The sequence below is a fragment of the Petaurus breviceps genome, unplaced genomic scaffold (assembly GCF_028583685.1).
Source record: "Petaurus breviceps papuanus isolate PSGF00001 unplaced genomic scaffold, PetGlider_PUasm1.0 171, whole genome shotgun sequence".
In the NCBI taxonomy this organism is placed as follows: domain Eukaryota; kingdom Metazoa; phylum Chordata; class Mammalia; order Diprotodontia; family Petauridae; genus Petaurus; species Petaurus breviceps.
The window spans coordinates 15397488-15407405 of record NW_027185754.1 but is presented as its reverse complement, the minus strand read 5'-3'; the positions used below and the strand labels follow the sequence as shown (position 1 = coordinate 15407405).

Here is a 9918-nt window from a genome sequence, read left to right as displayed (position 1 = left end):
CTTTTAGGAAAACAAACAACACAACACAACACAACAACAGCTAACCTCACTTCTACAAACATGATTCCACGTGTGCAAACTGATGGGGGGATTTTAGGGCCTGAAAGCCATCTTTACTCTCTTTTTCTCTGAGTTTCAGCTTTCGCTTGAATCATTTCAATCACAGCTTCGATTCCCCATTCTAATTAGAGTACAATAGACACCATTTTAGACTTTCACCTGTGATTTGAATGAAGTTGGATTTAGACAGACCTAAATTGGCAATACCTATCTAGCTAGGGTCAGGACAGAGAGGTAGAGGGAAATGGTCACCCAAGGACATTTAATTACAGTGTTCATGTTAATTGCATTTAGAATGTTGAGGAGCAGTGTGTGCATGTGTGTTTGGCTTCTTGAAACTATCAAATGTGTTCCCTGCAATGTCATGTCAGAAAAGCAAACTAGAGAGTTTGAGTAAATAGGCTGCTTTTTTTGTATGTTTATTTTGGTTTTGTTATGTTTTTACCTCTTCCTCCCAAGTACTCATTGATGTCCTGTACTTACAACTTGTTAATGAACAGTGATGGAGACAATTGCATTTTTCCCCTCTGGACTTTTGTAAGACAGTCTGGAGGACCAATAAGGGAGTAACAGTGTAAGGAGAGGAAGACAAGCTAATGGGGTGGGGAGTCCCCAGGCTAGACAACTCATCCAGTAGAGATAGAGAGAGATGACTCTGAGGTGAACCCTGAACATGGGCAGGAAAAGATGGGCATGGTGTCCATAATGGGGGGGAAATGGAATAAGAGCGAGGTATTCCCATAAAGTTTGCAAGTTTAGCATTATCAATCTCTTCTTGGTCGAGAGGGGTAGGCACACATCATGGCTGCTGTACCACAATGGCTGAAGGCTTGATTAAGAACTGTTTTTGTACATACCAATGGAAATGTCAGCTGGGAGTCGTGAGCTGCTATTTTGGGAGGGGAGTGGGGAGGACTCGCATTGCAGCTTCGGTGGAAATAGCTTACAAAATGGAACAGACTCTCTAATGTTGTTGAGCTGTGCTCCCCAGCCCCCCATGCCTCCAGTTAAATAGGATACCATTGGGCGGGCTTCATCAAAGGCAGGCAGTCTTCCTGCTGCATTGATAGGAAGATGGAAAAATTAATAGGGGTAATATGAGCTCATTTCAATAATAATGAGCTTACTAACATGCCAGTTTTTGATCTTTTCTGATGCATGGATTCCTGGCAGTAACTATGGTCCTATGTAGGTAGTTAAAAGAACTGAAAATAGACTTAAAAAAAAAAAAGCCCCAATCCCAAACTTAAAAAAAAAAAACACTTAAAAGTCAGTCCAATTTTTCCTTTTCTTTTTGAGAAGCGCCATTTAACTCCTTTCCTTCCCCCCCCCCTTTAAAATATATTTTTTTTAACAACTTCAAAAGTAATGAATTATATTTGGTTAAAAATAGATCAGGGGCATGGCTAATGGGGCTTTGTGAATCATGTGGCATAAGGAACTGTCAATATTTTTTTGAGCTGTCAGAAATCCATTTAGTGATTTTTGACAATTCAAAAAAAAAAATGTTTCTGACTGCCTGATTCTGTTCTCAGTGAATTAGGGAAGGGGTGGGAAAGGAGAGATACATCAATTCAATTTATGCAGCCAGACTACTGCTTCCTGTAGCTTGTTACTTGATGATAGGAAGCAGCCTCCTGTGGCCAGCAGTTCTCTCTGATGGAGAGATTCCCTTTTATTTTATTTTTTTTTTAATCAGGAAAAAAAAAAAGCAGTTAAAATCCATTGCCGGATTGTAGACACCACAACGCTTACCATCCTCTCTTTTTCTCCATTAGTTTACTTTCTTGGAGTGGACAAGTAGTTGCAAAGGGACTAAATAAGGTCTGAAAAGTGTTTTTTCACAAAACTATTCAGAATTGAGGATACCTATGCTTTCAGGGAAGCCTGTTTCTCCCACCCCTTTTTTTTTCTCCCAATTTTATATCCATCCAGATGGCTCCAACTTTGTTTAAAAACAAAACAAAGGGGGAAAAAAACCTACCATGGGGCAAGTATGCTTTATGAGGAAGTGTAAGTGTAATATGCAATGCCAGTTTAAAGGCTAGATTATGTAGTAATAATCAGGGATAAATAGGATCACAGCCTTTAAGTTACCTTTAGGAACACTCCTAATCAGGCAATTCACCGCCATATAGCCCCTGTTAGAACTGCCAACAGACAATAATCTAAGCCCCGGATAATTAAAGACCACTGCCTTCTGCTTTCTTCAAACTGAATCACAAAAGCCTTAAATCCTAACTCCCTAATTAGAGAGGGGCCCAGGCAGTCACTTGGTCTGGATTTTGGTTAGTGTTAGGTGATTTGAGTATCTTCTACATCAACATGAAGAAAAGTTTAAGAAAGCAAGGTTGGCTTAGCAAAGCATTAAGGATTTCTTTTAGGAGTCTGACAGAGAAGTTGAAAATACTGAAAAGTTTTCAAGTTACCATGTCTTTTTTTTATTACATAAACTGTTTTCCCCTCCAAAATATGGATTAAAAACATGTGCAGTCAATACTGTGGGTCCCCTTCTTCATGTCCCTCACACAGGTTCTCTAGACTTGGATGACACAAATAGTATGATTTCAAAAATGTCTCTTTAAAAATGGATTCATTGTATGATTGTCTAAATTGCACATACAGCGTTACCTATGTTTAATTCCAAATTTTCTAATGGACATTTTGCCCTATTTATCTTTTTAATGCACCATTTGGCACTAATCTTTTGAGAAAGGAACTCAAGAAAGAGGATTCTAAAACTTACCACACAAGTCTGGTCTCTTGACACATCCACTACTTGCTGTGCTACTCGAAAGTCCATTAAAGGCTGCTAAGCCTTCAGAGCTATAGGCTCTTAGGACTGACAACATGTTCATCTGCTTCTCCAGGACCTGGGGCCCTGGGATCTGTTCTGCTTTCATCACCCCTGTGGAGGTGTCATGGGATGGAAGAAGATTTGGGCCATGCCACTGCTTCTCGGACGTTTGGGGCAAAGATGAGACAAGTCCTTGGGCCGGCTGGGAGGCAATGGTATTGGGGAGGTTGTCTCCTCCATCATTGCTGTTATCCTTGTTAAGGACAGACAATGGTTTGCTCATTATTTCGGGTTCTGTCTCAATATCCTCCTCTTCATTGTTTTCCTCCTTGGAAGATTCCATGTCTTCAGATGAGGCAATATCAGACAGGTCGTCAGTAGCATTTTTGTTCACAGACTCAGGGAGCAGGATCGTTGAGTCATCGTCAGGCTGCACTTTGCCTTCGGGCTCATTGTTAGCACAGGAGGATCCTGAGCCCATGACTCCTGGGTAAACCCCAAATTGTTTGTAGAAGTCTGAAGTAAAGTTGCAAAATGGCGGGTCCATATGACCAGACCAGGCAGAGTTCTTTTGTTCTCCCAAAGGCTCTTTGCCATGACCTTGGGTCATCTTCTCAGAAGTAGAGTCAAGGTGGGTAATCACATTGGAGATTCCTACCTCTTTGCTAGATTGTACTGTAGAAGGGAGCAAGCCAGTTTTGCTCACTTCCCTGGCTTGGTCCTTGCCATTTCCTGTAGCTACCAAAGCACTGTCTTTACGTCTAGTTTTGCCCAAGTGATTGGCCTGGAGATGAAGGGCCATCAATTCCATTGATGAAGTAGTAAAAGAACAAAACAAGCAGCCATGCCATGCAATGTTGTCTTGAACAGTCACGGAAGAACCTGGGAGAGAAGCTGCATCTGGCCTTACAGACAAATCCAGGGGTTCATATTGAGATTTCTCTGATTTCCTCTGGGAGGATTTTCCACTATTTTTTTCCTCACCACCATCTGGTCCATGAACTTTCATGGAAAGTGGATCTGATAGGGCCTTCTCCTTCACTTCCTTCTCTTTCTTCAAAGAACTCAAGACAAAGCTATCCATGAAGGCTTGCAAAGAGCCTTGGAAGTTGACCCCATTGCCTACGATGCTCTGATAGGCTCGTCCAATTTCAGAAAAATGTGTACCTTTGGAAGGGAGGTCAGAGCCCTTCAGAGTCTCCGGAGAAGTCTCAGAAGTCATGCCTACAGCCTGCCCTGAATGGTCCCCAGATGAAAGCATTCCTGATGTCCATTGCTGAGAGACAGTGCCACCTCTGAAATCAATCCCTGGGAGACCCTTAAAGGCTCCCCTCAGAATGTCTGGCCTGATAAACAGAGATGCTTTGCTTGAGGTCTCATCCTTATGATCCTGGCTTGGAGGCTGTCCAGAGAGTGGCCCAGCACCATTTTGTCGTTCCCGATGGTGTCGTTCTAAATGGTACTTTAAGGATGCAGACTGAGTACCAGCATAATCACAATGGGGACATTTGTAGGGTTTCTCACCTGCAGATTAGAGTACAAGAGATAAAAGAGAGAACATATAGGTTTATTGCATTTTGGTGTGTGGAGCAGGGATGGAAGGATCAACATTTGTTCTTTGAAACAAAGCAGCTCAAAGTAATAATTAGTTATAGAACAACTGTTTTTTAATAGAAGAATAATTCATAGTCTTAAGCTTTTTTAATGATTTTGTACCAGTTGGGACTATTCAGGAATGACATACTATCTACACACAATTAGCTATCTTTTTCTTTATCTAACATGTGAAAACTGCTGTAGATTTAAAAGCTATGATTATGAAAATTAAGCATAATAATTTCAACCACAGTGATCATTAAAAGTAGAAGTTTAAAAAGACAAAGTATGTAACAAATGGATGGTTGCAATATTTTGTGTATACAATAGCTCTGAAATTTGTTTAAATTATACACATGGAAACCATTTTTAAACCTAAAAATTTTATGGCACTGTTACGCAAGACTGAAATGAATGATTTAAGTCTTGCTCTGCAGTAAATCATGGATATAATTAGCAAATGGCATACTGCACAAGTAATTTATCATTATTTGGAGGGCACCATTCCAGAAGGATTCAAAGATCTGCAGACCGACTGCATTGTTTCTAAATAAAGAACTATAAATACAGATTCTATAAAATATTAATACCATTACAGTGCATTATGATTGCAGCATGTAAAGACATATAGTTAAGATAAAAAGTAGTCGATAAAATGTAAAAGAAAATGAGTAATAAAAAGGTGCAAAATATATTTAGTTTCTGTATTTGAAATTAACATTATCTACTGGCCTTTGCAGTGCCTTAAATTTGTACTAATGGCAAAGCTAACGCTCGGGTAGTAAAACGTGTAATTTACCTATAATAAGCGCTTTCTAGAGAATAAAAATAGCCTTAAATAGCATTTTAAAACATATAAGATAATTTTCATGAATTAAATATTTATTTAAATTCAGCATCCCCCCAACCTCTATTGTTCTTTCTCTATGGAAGATATATGTAAACCGATACCTGCCCGTGCAGTGTAACAAGAAAGGAGAGATGCCTAACTACATGTGCATTTAAATATATGTAGAGAACTTGTTAGCAAGCCAGGGTCTTTCCTAGGCTCCAGTGCCGAGATACTCCCAGAAAGAGACAGGGCTATGACAGTGCCTTGAGCTTATTTATAATGGTGCCCTGTCAATATTAGCAATTATTTCTGTGAGGAAGCTCAATGTGGCAAGAAACTGTTTTCTTTCCTCTGTTCTTTTTCTCTGGCTGATCTAAAAGGCAACAGCAAATCATCTGTGAATGGTAGGTCCTGAAAACATTTATTGCTTCTAAGTCTCAGACAAATGGAAAGAAAATTGAACCAAGGACTTACAAACTTCACGAGGTACCCAGGTGTTAATTGGTAAGTCACTTGGAGAGACTCCAGGGCATTTTAAATGAGAGAGCCTGGGGTACCATGTTCTTAGGAAAAGTCTCCACCCCTTCCTTTGGACTGGAAGCTTTTACCTTAAGAAGGCTATTCACAGCTTCCAAGAGCCTCTCTAAGAGCTAGGTAACTAGGTATGTATTTCAGGGTCTCAGTGATGCCAGCTCCTCAGACACAGACATTTCTCCTTTGGAGAAATGGGTTTCCAGGGTCATCTGTGACCACTGACCAACTGTATCCTCATCACTCTCAGATGGAAAGCTAGTCTTCCCATAGCTAAAGCATGACCAAGAGCTCTGAGATTGTCTATTCCTTCCTTTAATGGTAAATCGTTATCTCTCCAATCTCCTAATAGTTCCATGTCCAATCTCCTCTCTTCCAGTAGATCAGTCTCTGAACAGTCAGGACCCTGGAGCTCTAGCTGCTCATGGGACAAGGTTGTGCTACCCACACTTGCATTATCTGCATCAAAGGCCTTGCGCTATTTTATCACTGCAGACTGGTGTGATCCAGGGTTGAACCCAGACACTTCAGAAACCAGAGGACATCACCAACACTGTCATGGACATGTTAAGATAATCCATGTCGACTGAAACTCAAATTAGGGGCCTGAGATCGAAAAAGCTCAGATTAATGACTAACCTCTGGAGTGCCTGATGCCAGAATTGACTCAGTCCCATCAGAAAAAAACAGGAAACCTACCTTGATATCTCCCAGCCAGAGGACCAAGTTCTGCATAAGTAGTCCCAGATAACTGTCCAAGCGCCCTCAGATAACAACAGCAAAACTCACTTTTATATAGTACTTTCAGGATTATAAAACACTTTTCTTGTAATACTACCCTTCAGGGAGCAGAGAAAGGTACAGTTTGCATAGCCAGAGAATATTTGAGAAGATTGGGCTTGCAGGATATCCTTTGAAAATTATACTTGGGGCACCAGAAATTCAAACAATTCCTGATCTATAAATACAAAGTGAATGGCATGTGAGACTCTAACTAATGACAGTGAATAAAGGCAGGGAGTATTGATTGACCCAGAGGAGACTGCTGAGTTTGAAAATCAATCAATTAGCAAGTATTTGTTAAGCACCTACTATGTGTTAAGCACTTAGGCACTGGGGAAATAAAGGCAAAAAATGCAATGATTCCCCCTTCTAAAGAAGTTTACATTCTAAAGAAGGATAGATTAGGAAATGAATTTAAGAAATGCTTCACAGTATCTAGGAAAGATTTTGGTACTAAAAATTGGACTACTTTTTTTTTTTTGATCTGGGCTTTTACCAGGGGTAAACATTTATCTCTTCAGCTTGAGGTAACATTCCATAAGGGAGACTGAAAGGAGAACAACAGTAGATATAATAATTAATAATAATAATAATAATATCATGGCATTTATATAGCACCTACTATGTGCCAAACACTGTGCTAAGTGCTTTACAAATATCTCACTTGATCCTCATAACAACCCTGGGGGTGTGTGGGTTGGTTATGCTATTGTTATCTCCATTTTATAGTTGAGAAACTGAGGCAAACAGAGGTTAAGTGACTTGCCCAGGATCATACAACTAGATCTAGCACTTCTCCATCTAGCTACCTAGGTGTCTCATAAGTACCTATATGAAGTTGTAGCTATCTAAGATACAAGCTATATAAGAGTATATAGACAGGTACAAAGAAAGAGCTCAGGAGAAAATGTTTCTTAGCATAAATAATGGAGAGAATGCTTCATAGAAAGATCCATTCACCATTCAATAAAATGTTAATGTGTGCCTTCTATCTATGAATATTAACTCAGGGGTTCTTGTTCTGGCATCTGCGAAATTTTTTTTAATATATATTTTGACAACTATTTCAATATAATTGGTTTCCTTTGTAATCCTATAAATTTTATTTTATGCATTTTTACATATTATTCTGCGGAGGGGTTCCTAGGTTTCTCTAGACTGCAAAAGGGGCATTTGAGGCAAAAAGTTCAAAATTCTAGACTAGATACCCTGACTCATCAAAGAGGAATAAAACCCAAAATATCCTTGTAAAGCTCGCGGTCTAGTGGAAGAGATGAGATAAGTGCATAAATGGCTTCAATTAAGGGTAAAGGGATTGGGAAGACTTCAGGGAAGAATTGATACTTGAACTGGGCTTTAAAAATCAGGGATTCACAGTCTGTCAGAGCTAGTGGGAACCTAGACACTTGCCAATCCAACTTCCAAATTTTCCACAGGAGAAAATGGAGGCCCAAAGAGTTGAACCAGCATGGTACAGTAGAAAGAGCTCTGATTGTGGCGTCAGAGGACCTGGGTTCAAATCCCTTCTTAGACACCTGTTAACCTATTTTATCTTAGACAAGTCACAATCTCACTTTCCTTATTTGAAAATGAGGTAGTTGGATGACATGTCCTTTGAAGACCTTTGCAACTCTAGACCTATGATCCTATGACATGTCCAAGGAGCCACAGTGAATTAATGGCAGAACTGGAACTAGAACTATGTGTCTGATCCAAAGTCTCCCCCCACCCCCCACCTTTTAGTTTGTCTTACAAAAGTCTTTTGGGGATTTCAATAACTGAACTTTCTTGGGCAGGGTTCCTATACCACAGGAAGACTTTCAAAAATGGAACAATAGATCTATGGATCTATACAAATTCACACAAGATTATCTTAATTTTGGGCTGTGAACTTGTTTTCAAACTTATTGACTTTTCTTCTTCTTCTTACAAAAATATTTTTTCAGATATCCTAAACACTGTTTTGTAACATATTTTGCTGCTTTAATTGGCCTACCCTGAAATTTCCTGTATTATAGCTATATACTGAGCCATCAGCTCTTAATCTTTGTGTGTGTGTATGTGTATGTGTGTGTGTAATGACCCCCTCTGGCAATATGGCAGAACCTAAAGACCCCTTTCTAGAATAATATTTTTATATGCATAAAACAAAAATCATAGTATTACGAAGGAAACCAATTATATTGAAATAAGGATGATTTTTCCCTTTTATGTTCATGTAGCCACTGAAAACTATCCATGTACCCAAAAGAGGTCTACAGAGCCCAGATCAAGAACTCTTAGTCTAAATAACACCCCCAAAATTAATGAAATATGTACCATCCATAAGCATAGGCCACTTTAGGCCATCCAAGGATTGAGGGAATGCAAAGCTCAAATCCTAACATGCCCAAAGGGCTACTTTTCTACTAAAAATATCCTAGCTAAATCTCCAAATGAGTAAATTTTCTTCCTCAAATTCCCTCCCTGGTGAACGAGTGAACAAGTATTTAAAAAAAATCCGTCTCCAGACACATTTTTTCATAGCATTAGCCAAGTTGAGGTTGAAGTAGCAGCTTACAAGAAGGCCTCACCAACAAACTGGTAGGCCTTTGACGTCTTGGGCAAGAAAGCCTCCAATCTGCTCTTCCTCTAACCACACATAAACAGCTATAGAATTCACCTATAGCCAACAGATATTTCATAATTTTAAAAAGACATATATTAGCATCTGAGCATGCCATTTGGCTTAAGTACTCTTGAAGACAGATTTATTAGGCCAGCCCAAGCAGGCCCTAAACTTCAGTGGCACCATCAGACTTCTTGCCAAAGGGAAACTAAGTGGAATTGACACACCCCCAATCCCAAGCAAGGACTGACTGGGTCAGAGATTTGGAGAAGAATTCTCAGTCCAGTCAAACATAATAGGTAACCCTTGGTCACCCTGCCAGCATCACTGTCTAGTTGAACGATGGACCACTTAAGTCATAAATTAGCTTGTGTTGCTATGTAAGTTGATGTGGAACATATCCAGCTTTCCCAAATTTTCAGATCTCTAGTAAGGACTTAAATTTCCCAGAAGGATCAGGCCTTTTATCATCTCCAATACCTCTTGAAGTTATTGAGGTGGGGCAGATTTTATAACGGGGGAAAATATTTGAGTCGCAAACTAAAGAAAAGACAACAGCACTATTACTTAGTAGATTTGCTGTTTATTTTTCCACCTTGAATGAAAGGAAAGGTTATGAAGGAGGTAAGTCATTTTCTATTAGGGACCTTCAACATTTTTCTATCAGAATATCTTGAGACTAAAATGGCAAAAAATCACATAATCCTGTAA

General features: G+C 39.5%; 1 protein-coding gene across 14 annotated transcripts in view; it reads right to left on the bottom strand.

The window, feature by feature from the left end:
* The window catches only part of ZNF536 (zinc finger protein 536), a 615457-nt gene that overhangs the window by 221037 nt on the left and 384502 nt on the right, over nt 1–9918 (bottom strand). For all 14 annotated transcript variants that reach the window (XM_069082602.1, XM_069082593.1, XM_069082598.1 and 11 more), the window contains one exon: nt 2807–4381. In XM_069082602.1, the coding sequence (XP_068938703.1) occupies nt 2807–4381 (1575 nt within the window). The remainder of the gene's footprint in view (nt 1–2806; nt 4382–9918) is intronic.